General features: G+C 33.1%; 2 protein-coding genes across 3 annotated transcripts in view; both read right to left on the bottom strand.

Annotated features, from left to right (window-relative positions):
• Window positions 1–2,590, bottom strand: part of LOC132697752 (putative inorganic phosphate cotransporter) — a 63,488-nt gene extending 60,898 nt beyond the window's left edge. Inside the window, exon 1 of the mRNA XM_060663357.1 lies at window positions 2,374–2,590. Coding sequence (XP_060519340.1) covers window positions 2,374–2,452 — 79 coding nt within the window. The 5' untranslated portion in view covers window positions 2,453–2,590. The remainder of the gene's footprint in view (window positions 1–2,373) is intronic.
• Window positions 2,591–14,286: 11,696 nt separating this feature from the next.
• The window catches only part of LOC132698527 (uncharacterized), a 50,099-nt gene continuing 44,702 nt past the window's right edge, over window positions 14,287–19,683 (bottom strand). For both annotated transcript variants that reach the window (XM_060664650.1, XM_060664651.1), the window contains exon 4: window positions 14,287–14,592. In XM_060664650.1, the coding sequence (XP_060520633.1) occupies window positions 14,478–14,592 (115 nt within the window). In that variant the 3' untranslated portion in view covers window positions 14,287–14,477. The remainder of the gene's footprint in view (window positions 14,593–19,683) is intronic.

Raw genomic sequence — 19,683 nt, 5'->3', positions numbered from 1 at the left:
CACTAAAATATCAAAGTTGTTGCTACTTTTTCGAAGAAGCGACAACGTCGCGTCCCTGAAAATATCGTCTCGCCTGTGTGAAACATCGCGAATCACTCGCATTAATTGCAGACGCGACCGTGTCCATCAGAGAAAGTCCGACTTTTTTCATTGAGACCTGTATTAGCGTGTAATAAAATAGATCGATTCAAATCGAACCTAATTAGTAGACCGCGAATGTACTTTCGGGTTATCTTTAGATTAGAATCGGCTAGACTTAATCGTTCTGGGTACTCCAGAAAATAATTAAAACAATTGTAAAAAAAACTTTCATCGCTGCGAATATAATTTAAAATTTATATTAAATTTATTAAATTTATTTTAATTTATTTTATTCTTGGTACCTATATTGATAAGGCCGTAAAATAAAAAGAAGAACTAGTATAGTCCATTTTCATGGCGAACTAAATCGCATTTTACCAAAGAGAAAATATTGAAAGAGAAATCCTATTTCAGCAACGTAAAAACAATGTTACAAAAATCAATTACAATTCCATTAAAACCTCTAATGCTTTTTTTATTTAAAACTTTATGGATTTCAATTATAAGTAATTTTTTTTATTCGCCGTCTCTCGCCCAGATACAATAACGAATAACCAATGATGATTTTTTTCCTACCTACTGGATTTTCTAGTGTATTTTTCCAATTCTATTAGTATATTTTCCTAAGCCTTACCTGTATACGATAATTCGCTTGCCTTTGCTTACCTCGTATTGATTTAGTGTTAGGAGGTACTTTATGTTTGTCCTATTTTTTTTTACTTAATTCGCTTTGTATAATATGTTTTTTTTTTATTTTTTTTTTGGAAACTTTATTGATTTCAAATATTTTTTTCTATTTATTGGATTTTTCATTACATTTTTCCAATCGTAGCGGCATGTTTTCATAACCCTAACCTGTAAATGACAATTCGCTTCGCTTCGCTTACCTCTTATCAACATTGCTAAATTTTGTATTTATGTATTTTCAAAATTGTTTTTTACTCGTTTTTAGAAAATTTTCTTTGTATAATATAAAAATAATATAAAAAACAAACAGTTTTTTATTACAAAAATTAATTCATAATTATATCAATAATATCACTGTTTTTTTAATTGAAAACTTTATTGATTTCAAATATTCATTATTCCTTACACTTAAATATCTTCACAGTTTGCAACACCAACTCTGAGATGCCAACGAATATATTAAAATGATTTTTGTTTCTATTTATTCGATTTTTCACTTTATTTCTTAAAATTCTAGCGATATATTTTCGTAACCTTTACCTGTACATGACAATTCGCTTCGCTTTGCTTATCTCTTATCAACATTGCTAAATTTTGGGTTTATGTATTTTCTAAATTGTCTTTTACTTATTTTTAGATAATTTTGTTTGCATAATATAATAACAAACTAACAAATAAACCGTTTTTTCATTACAAAAATTAATTCATAATAATAATAATAATTGCACTGGTTTTTTTATTGAAAACTTTATTCATTTCAAATAAGCATTATTTCTTATACTTAAATATAGTCACAGTTTACAACACTAACTCTGGGATGCCAATGAATAAATTAAAATGATTTTTTTCTATTTATTCGATTTTTCACTTCATTTTTCCAAATTCTAGCGGTATATTTTCGTAACCCTTACCTGTACATGATAATTCGCTTCGCTCCGCTTACCTCTTATCAACATTGCTAAATTTTGTGTTTATGTATTTTCTAAATTGTGTTTACTCACTTTTAGATAATTGTCTTTGTATAATATAAAAACAATATAAAAAAATAAACAGTTTTTTCATTACAAAAATTAATTCATGTTTATATTAATAATTTAACTTTTTTTTTATTGAAAGCTTTATTGGTTTCAAATATGCAGTTTACAATACTAACTCGGAGACGATAACGAATACACTAAAATCATTTTTTTTTATTTATTGGATTTTCCATTACATTTTTCCACGCCTAGCGGTATATTTTCATAACCTTTATTTGCATATGGTAATTCGCTTCGCTCACCCCTATCGACGCTGCTAAATTTTATGTTTTTTCTTAATTTTTTTAATTCATTTTTACTTAATGTACTTTGTGTGATGTTTTCCATTTTAATTTCTAGGGAATGGAATAAGGCACAACAACATAACAAATAAACATTTTTTCCATTACAAAAACTAATTGCTAATTAATAATTTTACGGTTTTTTTTTAATTGAAAACAGAAAATTGATTTCGAGTTGCCTTTTTTGGTTTCGTAATAAATCATTGCGAGATTCCATTTTAATCCTTTCGTTGCCTTAGTTTCGCGCCGAATTCCCTTAACAATCCGGTATGGCGGCAATCGCTCACCTGTTGGCGGCACCTCTTCGTCGTAGGGCGGCGGCGGTGTCTTCTTGTCGCCTTCCATTTCACCGTTGGCGAAACCCATCGCAAAAAACTTTGCAAATTTGACAGTTGGTGCGCGCGCGCGTGTGTCACCGGCGATTCCGTGCAGCGCCTACTACGATCCGTATTGCCGAACGGTCACTGGCTCGAGACGTCGGCCGGTCGGCCTATGTAGTTTCGGTTTGTGTGTCACGTGACGGTTCGCGTTGCCTCCCGCGCGTTGTCGTTTTCGCCAGTCTATTTGTTTCGTCGACTCGCGATTCGAATCCGCGTTAATTTTTCGTTGCGACCCGAGGTGGACATCGGTCACTTGCCGGTATATGCGCGAATCATCCGGCACGCGGCTATTCTTCGCGAAGGATCGCCTAAAGGCGTGCCGGAACGCGCTGTTTTGTCCGCCGCGCCTTACATTTTTTACGAGGTGTGTTCAAAAAATCACGCTATGGGCGGGCCGTTTATCTTGGGACACTACCTTATCTCAGAAACGATAAGGGATACAAACTTTTAATTTTTTATATACAGGGTGTATCATTTTTCGTGGGCGTGTCTCAACTTTCTTAGTTTAAATAGAACGCCTGATATACTGCTTCATTTTTGAATTCTATACAAAATTCTAGACATATTTTGTGCATAATGCCCTATGTTTTTTTTTATCATATGAAATTTCGATACATATTGATACAGGGCACGTGAAAAAGCAAATGAAAAATGAAATTAAAAAAAACTGCCAAGAAAAACCTTTTTTTTAATGGAAATTACCCATTTTTATAATCTCGTTATATTTAGCATTAAAAATTAAAGCAGTTTTATATAAAATAAATAATACAAAAACGTATTTTTGAAGTCAGGAAAATTACAAACAAGATAAATATATTACATATGAACAGTTAAACAGTGTAACCAGAAAGTAAAAAAGACAAGTACAAAAGTAAAACAAACCTCGATCTTAAGGTATGATTTTGTCAGCTGTTGTTTGGAGAATGAACATTAATGGTAACGTAAGTATTTTCAATTTTTTGCAGTGGCTGTACGGCGGAACAACCCCGCAGACCCCCCCGAACCGCAGACTTCTGCAATCTAATCTCACAGTGCGGAGAGTGCTTTGCTAGATGGAACCTCGCAGTTTTCTCAGGACAAAAGCCTGAGAAGACAATTTACCGCATAATTAGTCTGTATATCTATAACACCAAGGAATTTGATCGGTTCAGATTTTTTACTTCTTCTAATGATATTGAAAATTAGATTCTTTGTTTTATCAGAGTTTAATTTTAATATTCGTCAATCACAAATAATATGCTGGTTAGTGTAAGGTGGCTATGACGGCGTTTGAACAAAACAAGTGCTAAAATTCTGATTTACCCTTTCATAGTTGACCGCAATCTTGCGGATGCTGTTATAAAGATCCAAAGGTTATATATGCATTGTTTATAATGCATATAATATAGAATAAGCGATAACGTTGGTGATTTTTTTGTTAATGAACTATCAATAAAACATTAATAGTTTACAAAGGATAATAATTATTGTAACAGTTGTTCAATATGTCCTGCCCTCTGAGCAATACAAGCAGTATAAATGGTATTTAAATACATAATGGCATTTCTAACAGATTCGTGTTAAATCTTCAAGGCAAAATGCAACAAAATATTAAGTTGCTCTTCATTATTCAAAATATGACGACGCCTATTTTTTTCTTTCTTCAAAGTTCCATAAATTCTAAAGTGATGGTAAATCCTATCGAACATCTTTTTTCTGGGTGCCTCCTTAATGGAAATTTTCCAGGGGATAGGATATTATACACAAAATACGTCTAGAATTTTGTATAGAATTCAAAAATGAAGTAATATACCAGGCGTTCCATTTAAAACAAGAAAGTTGATACTCGCCTACGAAAAATGAAACACCCTGTATACACCACACTGAAATAAATGGAAGGTTTGTAATACCCCAATAAACTTTTGTATTTATTTTTTGGCTTAATTCCCTATACATTCGATCTCTGATATTTTTTTTGTTATGTTGGCACACGTGTATTTTATCTGGAGGGAGATTACATTGAAGGGGACGACATTAATTTCGATGAATGAATAAATGCTTTTTGATAAAAGTTAAAAGTCGCCTTACTTTTTGAACACACTTCGTATCCTCAATTATTTTTTAGTAAAAAAATATATATTATCTCTTTTTGATATAAGGAGATTACGTATTCAATCGAATTTGCACAAGTTTTCTACTCAAATATTTTATTTGGTGGAAGTAAGAAGGTTTTTTTTTAAATCGTGTTTTTAACTAATATAAATCCAAATTAGTTGCTGCGTTTTTGGATTTTACGGATTCATGCAGATAAAAAAACTTATGGATCAGCGTGTCAAATCGGTTATACACATGTTATAGCTCGTTAAAACTTATTTTTAACGCAGTGAGGTTAATTCTCAACTGTATAAGATGTCATCGTTACAATATAAAAATGTTTCAGAAATCTGTCACTAGAGGGCACTTTACCTAGAATATGTTTTTTTTTTATTTTCCCTGAATTTTATTTATTTAGACTAATATTACAAAATGATGTTATTAAATCAGAGCTGTGTGTAAAATACCGGCTTATTCTAGTGATAATTATGCCCAAAATGAGTTTTTACAAACTATAACTTTCCAAGAGTTACAGATATAACCAAACCAACTAACCAAAACACCACAAACAAAATAATTTCTGGTTTAATCGGAAATATATATATATATATACAAGAATTCTACTCCTGTGGAAGTTTATTTGAAAAATTAAGGTGTGCCTCACGTTTTCATTTTATTCTTTTATTTATTTTGTACATAAATTAAAATATATTAGAACTCATCCAGAGTTGCAATCGTCTGCGATCTACCAACGGCAGTTTAAATTGCCCGTGTAAGCACACCTTAACGGAGAAAGTTTTTCTAGGCAGTGAGACGATGTTGAAATTAACATTTCAGGAGACGGAAGAAGTCTTCGGGCGATACATTCGCTTTATCTGCTTGGGTCTAAGTTTATTCCAGCTGTGTTATGATATATCGCCAATATCAATGTTGGTCCTGTTTTGGTACTGCAGATACGATGGTATCAGCCAACAAGGTATCCTATTTAAAAGAAGAAAGGAATAGGGTTGTCACTTAATTATAACACTAACAAAATCAGGAATGTAATGTCATTTAGTGAATTGTTGCCATGTAACCGGATATTCCCCAGCTTTGTGGAAATTATCATTCAAAAGAACACGCAGTGTGGCCAATGTAACGTAACCCTTTACTTTATCTCAGAATATACAGGGTTTACGAAGGAATCTTAAATACAAAAGGTATCTGGTTTGTAACGAAGTTTTATTTTATTATTATATATGATGACAATATATTCTGGGATATCATCCGTTCGTTTGTTGAATCCTCCAGACGTTTCGCCAAGATCTCACTTGGCATCTTCAATGCGTTTAGGAAATCATTTTATTTCTTCTTGTAAAACTCAACTGTAAACTTATAAGTTAGAATAAGGTTCTTCTATGATATGTATTTTGAGGTACATATATTATTGTGTAGGTTGTATTTAGATATGTAATCGTAATAAAGAATATTACTATTATTATTGTTATTAATATTAATTGCAATACGAAAATACTTTAGAAAATTTTTTGGAATGACTCTTCTTTTTCGAAATAAAGAAAACAATGTCTTTTTTTTTTAATGAGTGGTAGAGAAATTATTGCTTAGTACCTTACCTGTTGTGTATTATAGTATATTATGCAACAAGTGCGGTAAACGGCATTTGACTCACCGGTTTATTTAATAAACGAGTAAGTTAAAAAGTTTACCGAACGTGTTGCATACTATACTTTTTCTACGACCGTTAGTTTTCGCGTACATTTTCGCAAAACACGAATACATTCACTGACATGACTGTCAGAATTGACAAACGTCAAAAATCAAAGCGTGAGAAATATCTCCGAAAACATCCGATTGCTCCCAAACCTGTGCGGTAAAATCCCGGAAATATCCGAAGTGGCTCGGATTCGTGGGAAAACGAAACTGACGTGGTAAAGTGAAGCTTCCCGCACGCTAGATCGGTGCGTAATTAGGTGTTTTACAGACGGGAGTAGAAAAAAAATATTACAGCAAATAAAAAAACTTTATATTCTATTTAGATGTATTTTTCATTTTTTTAAATTCTGCAATCTACAGGGGAAATCTCGATGAACCAATCTGTTTAAATAGCGAAAACTCAACTCGACGAAAGGTCATTTTGATGTGATTTGGATTTGAAATTCGTTTTAAAATAATGCGGGTATTCAAAAATATACATCGTGTTTTTGGGTACATTTTGAAAAGAAAGCTTCATATGGACAATTGTCCTAAACGTGTTAACTTAATTATTAAAACTGCTTCTATGTACCGTGCGTTCAATTTATCGTGATAACATTTTAATTGGGCGCACCTTTTTTGTTTTTAAAGATATAAATAAAAACAAAATGTAGGGTAGTTAAGTTTTATTCTAAGTAACGTATGAAACAAAACACTATAAATTTGCTGGCACATAAGCCTACATCATATTTTATTATATGTTTCATAGAATATCTTATTCCGATTACTATTATGTAGCACATTTTATATTTTAGTAGACTCGTTTTTGCCAAATCGGCAAAAATCGGAAATTTTTATATACTTCAAAAGACTGCCCCGAATGACAAATAAAAATATGTTTATGTTTGATATATTAGTAAACAACGTTGACGTTCGAATTATTGTACATGTCGTTATTGTTAAAATGCGTGAAAGTAGTGATATGCTTCAAGTATACTTTCTGAATTATAAAAGTGTAACCGCAGCTCAGCAGCGCAGCAGCCGTCAGTATGTTAGACTTTATCTATGGAGTATATGAAGAGACAGTCTTGAAACATTTTATGGACTGATGAAAGTTCATTAAATACAATACAAAATTGGTGACATAAGACTTTAAATAATCCTAGACAAAAACACGAAATAAAAACCCAGGGGTATCAATCAATGAATGTATGATGTGGTGTCATAGACGGGGATATGTTGGATCCGATATTTATAGATCAAAATTTAACTGGATATCATTATTTGCAACTATTAGAGTACCAAATAGAACAATATATAGAAAATTTTCCCCCTAAATATCTCAGCGCTGGTCATAATGCCGCTCCTCACAATGTTGTGCAACTTAAAAAAAATTTTTTTAGAGGAAATCAGTGTATTTTTAAAAAATATGGTACACTAAATGAAGCCTCTTAATACATAGTACATGCGAGTTAAATTTTATTAAAAATTTCATTTTTGGAAACTTTACCACTAAGAATTAAGACGTTTACGACACATGTTCATATGAAGTTTCCTTCTTAAAATTCAATTCAACTAGAAAACACCCTGTATAAACGCAGTTACTTTGAAAAATAACCCAAATCTTTTTTCTTTATTTAAGACGAAAGTCAGCTGCAACCTTGAAACTTCGTCGCAAAATAGAGAAGCCATTTGGGGCTGCGACTATTTGTCCAACCCTACGTTGTACACATTTCATTGCAAAATGGCATCGTCCCACGTGCAGCCAATTACCAGGAGAGCATTTTGTGCGCGGCGTCTTCAAAGCAATCGCCTATTTGTTTAGTCGCTTTTAATAGCGCAAAATAAGTGACGTGTAAATGTCAAGGTCAATAAGCCTTAATAACGAATTTTATTTACGTTTACTTACGAAAAAAAATCAGAGGGGGACAACGAATCCAGTTGACGCTGCAACAGACTTCTTGACGTAAGTTAACGTTTTTGTGTACTACGAAGTAAAAAAAAAATAGATACGTTTCAATAAGGGAAGTGATTATTTAGAAGAGGCACACCAAACGGTTATTCTACAATTTTCTTTCCGCCCATTTACGAGATTTGAAATAAATGTTGTGTGTTCCTCAAGGATCAGAATTGTGTGTTACATGAGTCTATTACTATTCTTGATAATTTAGGGTCTTTCCAAGAGCAATTTAGAAAATAAACACTCGTCGAATATCATCGGAATTTACTATTTACAATTCTTCACCTCCTTTCCTGATATTCATTTGTGCTCATGACCACGAACCTGGGAAGATAAAACGAGTAGTTACCAATTTAATAGGAAAGTTAATTGCGGTCTTAATACAATTCGCAAACAAACTTGTTTTTTTTTCTAGAAAATTTTCATCTGACACAGAAGATAAACATGCTATTTGGAAGACAGTATGAGCTTAAATTTGTGGAGAGTGCTGATCTTTGCGTAGCTACGGTTAAAGAAATGTGTTCGTGCAGTATTTATACTGATAGTAGAGATAGATTTGTTTATTTTAATAAAGTTCCAAAAAATATGGTCATATTAAATGTCATTCATGATAATGTTGGCTAATAATAGCTCCAGTATTGAGCCTTGAGGAACGCCTGATACCATCGATTTTTTTTTCACGTATTGATTCACGGATGGAAAAATGTGATGACACTATATTCCGGGATATCATCCGTTCGCTTGTTGAACTCCGACTGGAATCCTGCAGACGTTTCGCCAAAATCTCACTTGGCATCTTCAATGCTCGCGCTCCGAAAACACTTCGAACACTGTGTAGTGTTCGAAGAATGTTTTTTTTTTGTTTTTTTAGTTTTGTTTTGTGCTACCAAGGTATCAAACAGAAAATACCTTCAGGGAAAGAAAGAAGATTTTATCATTTCACTCTCTCAGCGGAGATAACAATCCGAGTTTTTCCGCAAAAAAAAAAATATCGCCCGATTAGCCAATTAGCTTCGGACATTGGCGGACACGCTAAATGACCACGAAGCGTGACAATTTCAAAAACAACACGACCTGTTTGGTTTAAAAATTTGAAAATCACCGTTTGGCCAACTCATTTTCTAACGATAGGAAATATCAGGCTTTCAAATCAACTTAAAACGTTAACATTAAAAACAGGAGCGTCGAATTTGACGATCGGACGGAATTGCCGCTTTTTATGCCTAAAGAATCCCACTTTGCGCAATTTTATATCTCGGCCTTGGATTTTATTGACGCATTTTATCAAATTCCAATTAAATCCGAAACGATCGCCGTTGTTTCCTTGTCGGTAGGTATTCCGTCTACGTTGAGAAGATAACTTATCAAACCGGGGTTTGCAATAAAAAATTGATTTATTATGCATTAAAATTGTAATAACAAAAATGTCTTAACGTTTCGACAATGTTATTGCGTTCTATACGGGACCATAGAAAAGATCGCATATACCTGGTGACCCCAGTTAAACCGTCAAAGGTTTTTAGGAGAAAATAAGACTTTTTCCCATAAGCGTATCACCTAACTTGGAGTTTTTATAAAAAATCGTTTTTTTTTAAATTATTCAAAAACGTTTTTTTTTTCGATTTTACTAGACAAACCAGATTTTTCCTACTAATGCGCCGATTTTTTAGTACAGTGAGCGGAAACGACACTAATTTTCGAATTTTCAAGGACACAACCTATATTTTTTTACATTTTTGTATTCAGGAGATCATTCCATGCAGGATATGACGGTTTTTCTCATTTTGTTTTTGTTTTTTTTTTTAATTTTTATTTAATTTTTGGAAATTGTGTCTAGGGGGCTGTGAGCATCATGAATACTATTGATCAGGTCACCTGATCATGTGAAAAATTGTAAATGAAACTTTTCTTTACTTGTCTAATGGCAAAAAGCATTTAAAGTAATGAATCCTAGTGGGAACAAAGCTTTTTTTTGCAATATTTCGACACTAAAATTTTAAAAATCCGTTATAATATAAGCTCACAGGAAGGAAAAACCCATATAAGTAAATACATTTTTATAAAAACAAAATATGCAGAAGAAACTCTCGACACGCTCACGCAGATTAGTATTTAAAAAAAAAATGAAGAGAAGTTTCTTCTGAGATTCAACGATTATAATTTTTTGTTGCAAATGTTATGTTATGGTAAAAAGTTGATATGGGATACGGGCATACACTCAAAAAGTAACGTAAGTATTGCTTGTATACCTACGTCATAAGCTACAAACACTTTTCATCGGAAACTCAGAAGAACTAGAGAATAGAAATATTTTTTTTCCTTTCAAATCTGGAACTTTTTGGGATAATTCAACACAATATTTTGAAAATCTAAAATAAAACGTTAAAAATATCGGTAGAATGGATTTGAAAGTGGTATATCAATGTGTGTTAGCGTAAGACAAGTTTTACGTTGACACAAAACACAAAACAGTTTTGTATTTATTTGAATTAAAGAAGTGCAATAGATACTTTTTTTCAAAACTTCTGGATTCCTCCTTCGTCGGGTTTTGCTAAGTCGAACTTATTGACGTTTCGCCAATCATCCTGTTGGCTTCTTCAGAGCTTGACTGAAACTCAGTTTCAGTGGAAGAGGAAGTTTCTTTGAAAAATCAAGTGCAATAGATATTTACTCAATAACCAATTTATTTTAAGATTAAACTTTAGAACTTAGCTTTAGAAATTAAATTCAAACAAAAAAATCTGGGGGCCAATTGACTGGACCGCGTGTTGAGATTAGTCTATCCCCTTACACATCACGTAGGTGGACACGTAGTTATATCTCTAAAATTCGTCCCGGATAGCGAGCCGCATACAATGCACGGGCCTGTCGGAGAGTTTTTCCTGCAAATTGATTATTGTTTTGAATGATAATCCAAATCGACAACACAAGAAAATCAATAATCAGATAAAAATGTACAAACTGTCAGAATTTTCAATCATGCCGACTTGATGATGAACAGAAGCAAAGCCACCTAAGTAATATTTTGTTTTTATAAAAACGTATTTACTTATTTGATTTTTGGTGTCGAAATGTTGCGTTAAAAGAGTCGGTTTTAAAATTTTTTGTTCCCACCATAGTACTATTTGAAAAACTAGGTTATCCTAAACAATTAATAGTTCATTACATTAATTGCTATATGCCATAACACAATTAAAGAAACGTTTCGTTAACAATTTTTCTCATGATCAGGTGACCCGATGAATAGTATTTATGGCGGTCACAGCCTCCTAGACGCAATCTTCAAAAATTAAATCAAAATTTAAAAGAACAAAAAAAAAAGAGAAAACCGTCCTATCATACGTGGAATGACCTCCTGAACACAAAAATGCAAAAACATATAGGTTGTGTCCTCAAGCCGTTTAAAAGTTATAGTGTTCCCACTTTCTTGTGTCACCCGGTATATTTAGTTTATTTTACCACTGTCGACCTTTCTTTCAGATACAGAAAAGTTCCTTTGAACCAATTCGCCTAACCAATCAGGTCTCTAATTTCATATACAATGTTTGTGGAACCACTATGATGTGAACAAGCGATGGTGATAGTTCTACAATGCGTTTTTTATTATTTTTTGTTTAATTTGGTTACCACTGCACTGGTTAAATGGGGATCTTTTTTTTATGAAAAATAAAACAAAATATTTAGTTTTTAATTATCAACTAGCATCCTTCATAAAAAAAAAATTAAGATTGCTTTTTTTACCTTTTACATACGAACAAGATTATTAATGAACGATTTTTATTTAAAAAAAAAACGCTACCTACTATTAATACATTTTAACAAAATCCTCTGTTATTAAATCATTAAGAACTTTTTCAATAAAAGTAGAATGTAGAAATTATTTATGTTGTTGAAAGTGTCCTCCACATTGAAGGATACACGCTCCAGCTCTTTTACAAATAGTACAAAATTTTCAAAACCAAGACATGCGAAATATTCAGCTTATCCAGGATTTTCATTACTGCTTCTTTATTTTCTGGAGTTCTGATGGGACCCTTTTAAATGATTGTTTGCCCACAAAGTACCAGTTTCAGTCAACGTTCTATGTACATGTATGCGTATCTTGTAAGACTCTATTAGCGCCCTTGATATAAAGCAATAACTATAAAGGTCTCAAAAATATTTTAATGAAACAGATAGACCATTACTTAATTAAGAAATAATAACGATAATAATTCTTTGAAGGGTGAGGTTTTTATTTTTTGAATTGAATGCAAAATTTTAAATTATATTAAACATATTTAAATGTTATCACACTTGTCAAAATGTCAAACAAGAATGTTCTTCTTTGTGTCTGAGAATGACATGACAACCGAGTAAATAAATTCAGAAAGTTTATTGTTTAATGCCGATTTACTTGATGTGAGTTACGTACTGAGTGAGGCGGAAAAAATTACGTTGTTGCCAGTGACACTTTAAATTGTATGCTGCTGCTGTATCTCAAGTATGAAGTTTTCTTTTTAGAATAAATCCAAAAATCGCCTCTATAATTATTGACATTCGATTAGAAAACCCTGCATATTAACAACTTACTCCTTAGCATAAGATCAGATATGTAGATGACACAACGATACTTAACTTGGGTAGACGTTTAAGTGGCGCAGTCTCTGCAAGTAAGGTACCTGCAGCTAATAAGGCTCACCAGCGGAAACTCGAAACCTTAGCTACTGGAATACCCAGGACAACTCTTAGAAACCATCTAAGATCTGGCGAAAAACTGAAATCGGAATGCCGTTAATACCCATTTGATGATCCCAAAGGAGTCGCTGGTAAGGATTGGCTCTATGGGTTTTTGAAAGGTAATCCTAATGTGCCCAAAAATTAAATTTGTAGTAGGTGGTCACTTTAATAAATTACCTAACGTTTTTAATGAAATGAATTTCAATATGGACGAAAAGGGATGTCGGATTATCAACAGCTTGTTATTGGGCAAAAAGGTGCCATTCGTGTTCACTTAGTTGCACCTGAGCACGCAGAAAATGTGACCATATGATGAAACGAGGTTAATGCTAATAATATTAACAATGATTGTAACGATAATATTATTGAAGATGACATTCCACTTAGTATGTTAAAAAATATCCAATAATAAATGAAATCCAAAACACCTGTCAAGACTGATAATGCGATAAGTCATAGGCACGAGAAGAAAGTGTAGATCTTAAAAAGTCTTTTAAGGAACTTCTTCCTACACCAGAACTGTGGAAAGAAAGATTTTAAAAAGAATTACAAGGCACAGCCGGTAACCAAAGATCGGTTTTTATCAAGTTCTAAATCGTTGTGATTAGATTGAGTATTTTTCTTTCAAAGAGTTTAATTTGCGTTGTTGTTATTAAAATGCTTTTATTTTGTTGGTTTATTTAGTTATAAAAAAATATGTTTTATGCAAACTTGGCATTTTAGGATTTAAAGCTGTTTATATAAAAAACAACTAAATGTACATTACCTATTTTAGTCGTGCTTTAGGTGGGCCTATATAACCGACTCCATTTTTGTTGTGCGCTTTATTAACCGAATGGTCGTATATGAAAGCCCAATAACAGTTTTTGTTTTTTTTTTTTTAAGTGCGTTAAATGTTTCATATGCCTTTAAGAATATACGAGACTCTGAATTAAGATAGTATTTCTACTTCATTATTTGTTTTTGTCTGTGTTTGCCAAAAAAAGCAATTTCTTATTAACTGGGCCGTATCTGCAGCAAAACGATATCGTTTGAATCGTCTTAAAAGCTAAAACTTCTGGGTGTGCGCAGTACACAGTTGCATTTTTATTCAGTTGGAAAATGGCGGGTATTCCCTATCATCGTGTAAACAAAACTCAATTGTCCATTAACAACTCAATTCTCAAAAACAACTGTTCACCAATTGAATTGAGCACATTTTAACAGAGGAAAGTTTTTATAACGATAATGAGATTTTGCAAGGTACATTATATACATTGTATGTTTCGGGCAATACATTAATTTTCTCAATTTTTTCATGTTCATTTCTCCTCTTCTCTCCGTTTTATCTTCACGTCGTCACAAAGGAACGAGAGGGAAAAAAATCACTTCGGACAACAAAACTTTTTTTTATTGGCACAAAAAAATCAGCCGCTTTTCCGGGAAAATTATTACTTTATACAGAAGGAAAATCACGAAGCATGACGACCTCGAAAATGTTATATCTATTTTATTATATATTTTGTCTTTAGATATATGTGTAGAACGTTCTGGACCACAAGATCAAATTTTGGAAAACGGATGGCGGTCACTCTTCATCGAAGGCCCTTTGGTCCGCCCTTTCGTCGTCTCTCCTCTCCATCATGCTCGAAAAATTGTCAATGCTGATTGCCTTTAGACGATCGTTGCAGTTTGCCAGCATGCTGCAAAATGAATTAGTGCGTTAACAGCGAAACAGTTGATATTGCTGAACTAGACCGAGCCAAATCGGCTCACTCACTCATCAGGGACCTTGGAGTAACCGGAGTCACAAAACTGAGTTTTAAAATATACATACCAGGTGACTCAAGAAAGTGGGCTTGAGATAGCCCATTTAAATTTGGAAGTGTTAATATAGGCTGAACAATTTTTTCCATAGTCCGGTAAATTGTATTTATGATGGTCACAGCCTCCTAGGCACAATTTTCAAAAATTAAATAAAAACTAAAAAAAAAAACAAAACTAAAAGGGAAAAACCATCCTATCCTACGTAGAATGTTCTCCTGAATTCTTTGTACTGTCGTTTCCGCTCAAACCGGAAATTCAACCATTGACCACATATTGCCAAAAAATCGGACATTCAGCCGATATTAACCGTTCAAAATTTCAAACCGCTATCTGAAGTCGTTTTAAAGTTATAGAGTGTTCCCACTTTCTTGTGTCACCCGGTATAAAAAGGCTTACAGAAACTCGGGTTTTGTTACAAGGGTTAGCAAATAATTTAAAAATCCCAAATCGCTGGTGGTACTCATGAACTGTAGATATAACCAAAACAGCGGCATTTTTTTGCACAATATTGTTAATAACAGAGTAGACAAAATTGTTGGAAAAACTATCCTTTAATATATTACAAATTTAGGAAGCAACTCAGCAATATCTCTTTTTTTGACTTTTTTCTGGATTTAGAAATAGTTTTGCTCACGCGTTTGAATTAAGATAAATGTACTTAGTTTTAGTGAACCTTTCCAGAATTGTAACGTTAGTTGGTCATGTTAGGGTAGCCTGTTATAATAAATAAATTAATATAAACTAAAACACAAAAACATTAGGGCATTTTTTAAGGGATATACAGGTGGTGTACTCACATTTTTTATACCATTTTATTACAAATAAATCCAACAAATAGTTTTCATTTCTCTATATATTATTCTATATAGTATTCTAATCTTAATTGTGTTTTGTTCACCAGGTGAAAAAAACTATAATTTTGTTTTCTAAATAACCCAATCAAAATTAAAACAGTAAATGGTTCTTAGGGCCGAAAATTGCCGACTTTGCTCTATCCAGTTCAGAAATACGTTTTTGCTGTTACGACCACCCTGTACATTCGTTTATTCCAGACTCCAGGCATACAGAGTTTTTTTAAAAGAGAATCTATTGGAAACCGAACGATCTCCAGAGGAGAGGACCCAGAAAAAACAACTGTTTCCAATAAAATAAAAACGTAAAGTCCATATTTTTAAGATTTTAGAAATTTTCGAACCCGCTCTATAAAAACGGAGGTAACCAAACAATTACTAATTACAGAATAGAATAAATATAAACTGGTCAGCAATCATCTGCCCTGCTGTATATTCAGGGGAACCAATACCACGGCATATGTTATATGGTGGGCACTCGTTGTGAGATTGACCTGTAAGGCGGAAGAATTTTGTTTTCTAGCAAATTAAAGTCTTCGCACTTAACAATAACGGAGTTTCAAGAGTTGTCAGCTATAATGCGAATTATATTTTTTTGTAGAATTGGCGCAGGTTTTCTACAGAATAGATCCTTACTTGGAAATCCTTTTGCTTTCAGCACTATACCTATGTAAATTGGCAAGTAACCATCGTAGCTCTCCAGTTCATTTAGCAAAAACATTAGAATGTGTACCTTACTGATACGAAAGTTTAAGCACAAAAAGCTGCCTACGATCTCTCAGCCGCCATGTTGGTTGTCGAATGCCGCGAAGTACCTTTTATCTCCAGTAACTATGCGGCTTTGTATTAGATAAGTACTAGAGTGCGAATTTAAATATGTATTTATTTATTTAGACACACTGTTCGAGGGGATAACTAACCAACTATAGAACAGGGACATAAGTAACAAATAAAAAAAAAGCAAATATGTCATTCCTTAAAAAATATGTTTTAACGTCACGTACAGAAGAAGAAAATATATCAAGCTGGAAACTTGCCCAGTCTGTTTGATCTACTCTTGAGGTAACCCTGGAAACATCAAAGTTCAATTTTGATAAGAGGCTGAACAACCTGATTATGAATAATTTTGTACAAGAATACCGCGGTGGGAATTTAATTTGTGTACGTTATGCTTATAACGAAGCCAAGTATTGCTTATATCAACTGGGGGATGCCTGAAAGACAAGAGTTTCAAGAATTTGCGTTGTAGAGATTCCAACTTCCTTAAATGGACTTGGTAAAACGGACTCCATATAGTATCACCGTATTCCAATTTAGATCCAACAAATGCGTAGTACAGAGTCTTTAAAGTTTCTAAATCTATTGAGTATCGAGAGTTCCGTGCTATAAATCCGTACATTTTATTGGAGGCAGACACAGCGGAGTCAATATGTGGAATGAAAGAATGTTTAGGGTCAAAAGTGACGCCTAGATCAATCTGGACTCTGAAGTACGATGTCATTGATTTGGTCATCATATCTGGTAATATTACTTTTGAGTACGTCATAGCATTACATTTACTAATAATATAACTTTTAAGTGAGTACGTCATGACATTACATTTGCTGATAATATTACTTTTAAGTGAGTACGTCACGACATTACATTGGCTGATAATATAACTTTTAAGTGAGTACGTCATGACATTACATTTGCTGAAAATATTACTTTTAAGTGAGTACGAATGATATTACATTAGCTGATAATATTACTTTTAAGTGAGTACGTCACGACATTACATTGGTTGATTGATAATATAACTTTTAAGTGAGTACGTCATGACATTACATTTGCTGAAAATATTACTTTTAAGTGAGTAAGTCATGGCATTACATTTACTAATAATATTACTTTTAAGTGAGTACGTCATGACATTACATTGGCTGATAATATAAATTTTAAGTGAGTAGGTCATGACATTACATTTGCTGAAAATATTACTTTTAGGCGAGTACGTCATGGCATTATATGGCAGGTACACAACAATTTTTCTACTAACCAAAAGGTCCAAGAGGATGTTGCTTCAATATTGAAGCCACGCGACGCACCAAATTATTTCATTTAATTTTAATCAGGTTTCAATGTTTTAGAAACGAATCGATTGCAACCCCAGTTATTAACAGAGCAGAAAACCCTGGTCCCTGTTTGTGAGAGGTGACTTTTATGACTGCCATTTAATAAACAAGGGGGATATCAACGTCACGATCTATTTCTGGAGTATTTTCCTACATTATATTCATTTTATGTGCGTCAAGTTTCTCTTTCAACCTCAGCGGTAACGAGAATAACATCTGGTGTATAGTTCAGGCGTTCACAGCTTGCGCTTGCAGCTTACCACACAAGACGGTCAGTTTTCGAAGAAGCTTTCGCTACAACATCACGTCGGTTCAACGTTATGATTTAATCGTAAAATTTGGGATTAGTGTAACGAAACCAATGAGATATATATATATATATATATATATATATATATATATATATATATATATATATATATATATATATATATATATATATATATATATATATATATATATATATATATATATATATATATATATATATATATATATATATATATATATAAATCCGGGACGGGTAGATTTTCCAGGACGTAATATATATAGTAATAACTACTTAGATGTATCTTAATTTTTGTTGATTTAGTTGATTTACTACGGCCTACTGCTACAAATAGATTTTCAGTTAATGTACAGGCCGAGCCTCGTGGTTTTTGATAAATTTGTCGAAACAAAACAAACCCGATTGCCGACGTAAGCCATATAAGCCTCAAAAAATGTTAAGCGTACTAAATACCTATCTAAGCCGGTAGTTATTTTACGAATCTCCGTCGGCATTTTTTCCTCCATAATCTGGCATTTATGGCCAGAATTTTATTAATTCCATTTAACGCGTAACGTCAGTCTTTACCCGTTATAAATTAGTGAAGGAAAGTCGAGGCTAAGTCCACACGACGGGCCGCGAAGCTGAATACGATTTAAGGATTATTTTAATTAGTCGTTATTCCAATGGAAACTGTTTATGTACTGGGCTCTTCATTATATTTTGACACCCACCAACCGGGTTAATTTTCAAAGATAGAAAAAAAAAGGTAAACACAAAAGTTTGAAGATTTTTGCTCTATTATCTTATGCAAACGTCAGAAAAAAAAAACCACAATCGCGAGCTGTCAAAATGACAGCAGTGTCATGTTTTATGTGGCGTTGTTTATCAGTATATCTGATTTGAAATGTCTTAACTTATTTAACTTACGCTGCAGATCGTTAGTTTTGATTAGTTGTCAATATGATTGATATCAAGGCAGACTTGACCATTTTTAAACAGCTATTGTCCAGAAATCGAATGATAATTACTTTTAAACTGAAATATGTCAGGAACGGATAAATGAAATGTCAATAAACTATATGTTTTTGCAATCAGACTACGATTTATGCTAATAATATATAGGGCATTCCATTCAAGGTAGGTGGGTGTCAAAATATCATGAATAACCTTGTACCCTGTTTTTCGATGTTCATAAAACCGGCACTCAATTGGCACGGCAAAGTTTTATTTCACCAGACGCAAGTGATGCGTTTACGTCGGGCCCACGAGACGGGAGTATGCATATGCGATCGAAATGGAAGTTAAAATTTGATTTGGTGGCAATAAGAAAAATCGAAGGCTGCGGTAAATCCGAAGGCGAATTTTTTTCGTTGTTGCGGCGAAAGAAAAGCCGCCGAAATGGAAAAGAAAGAACCCGAAATTGACGCGGGTCGTAATAAGAAATTTTGTTCGCGGATCGGTTTCGAAAAATCGATGAAATCAATTTTTTCGAAATCAATGTTTGTCCGTTCTCTGTAGCCGCGGCATTAATTTGCCATAATTTTCGAACGGTTTGATATTTGGCTCCTTTTAAGCAATCCTCGGAACACACGAGTCGATGAAAAAAGGCGAAACTTGGGAAATACCATAATATTACTAAATATAGGTCGCATAGGCAGCTAAAGCGTTTGTAATTAAGGTTTTCACGATAGGATAGTTCGTGTTATACTATAAAATCAAGTAGAGGGCTTA

Source organism: Cylas formicarius, unplaced genomic scaffold (assembly GCF_029955315.1).
Source record: "Cylas formicarius isolate icCylForm1 unplaced genomic scaffold, icCylForm1.1 PGA_scaffold_2__14_contigs__length_35257938, whole genome shotgun sequence".
Lineage (NCBI taxonomy): Eukaryota > Metazoa > Arthropoda > Insecta > Coleoptera > Brentidae > Cylas > Cylas formicarius.
The sequence above is the reverse complement of the archived record's forward strand: the minus strand, read 5'-3'. Positions and strand labels throughout refer to the sequence as shown.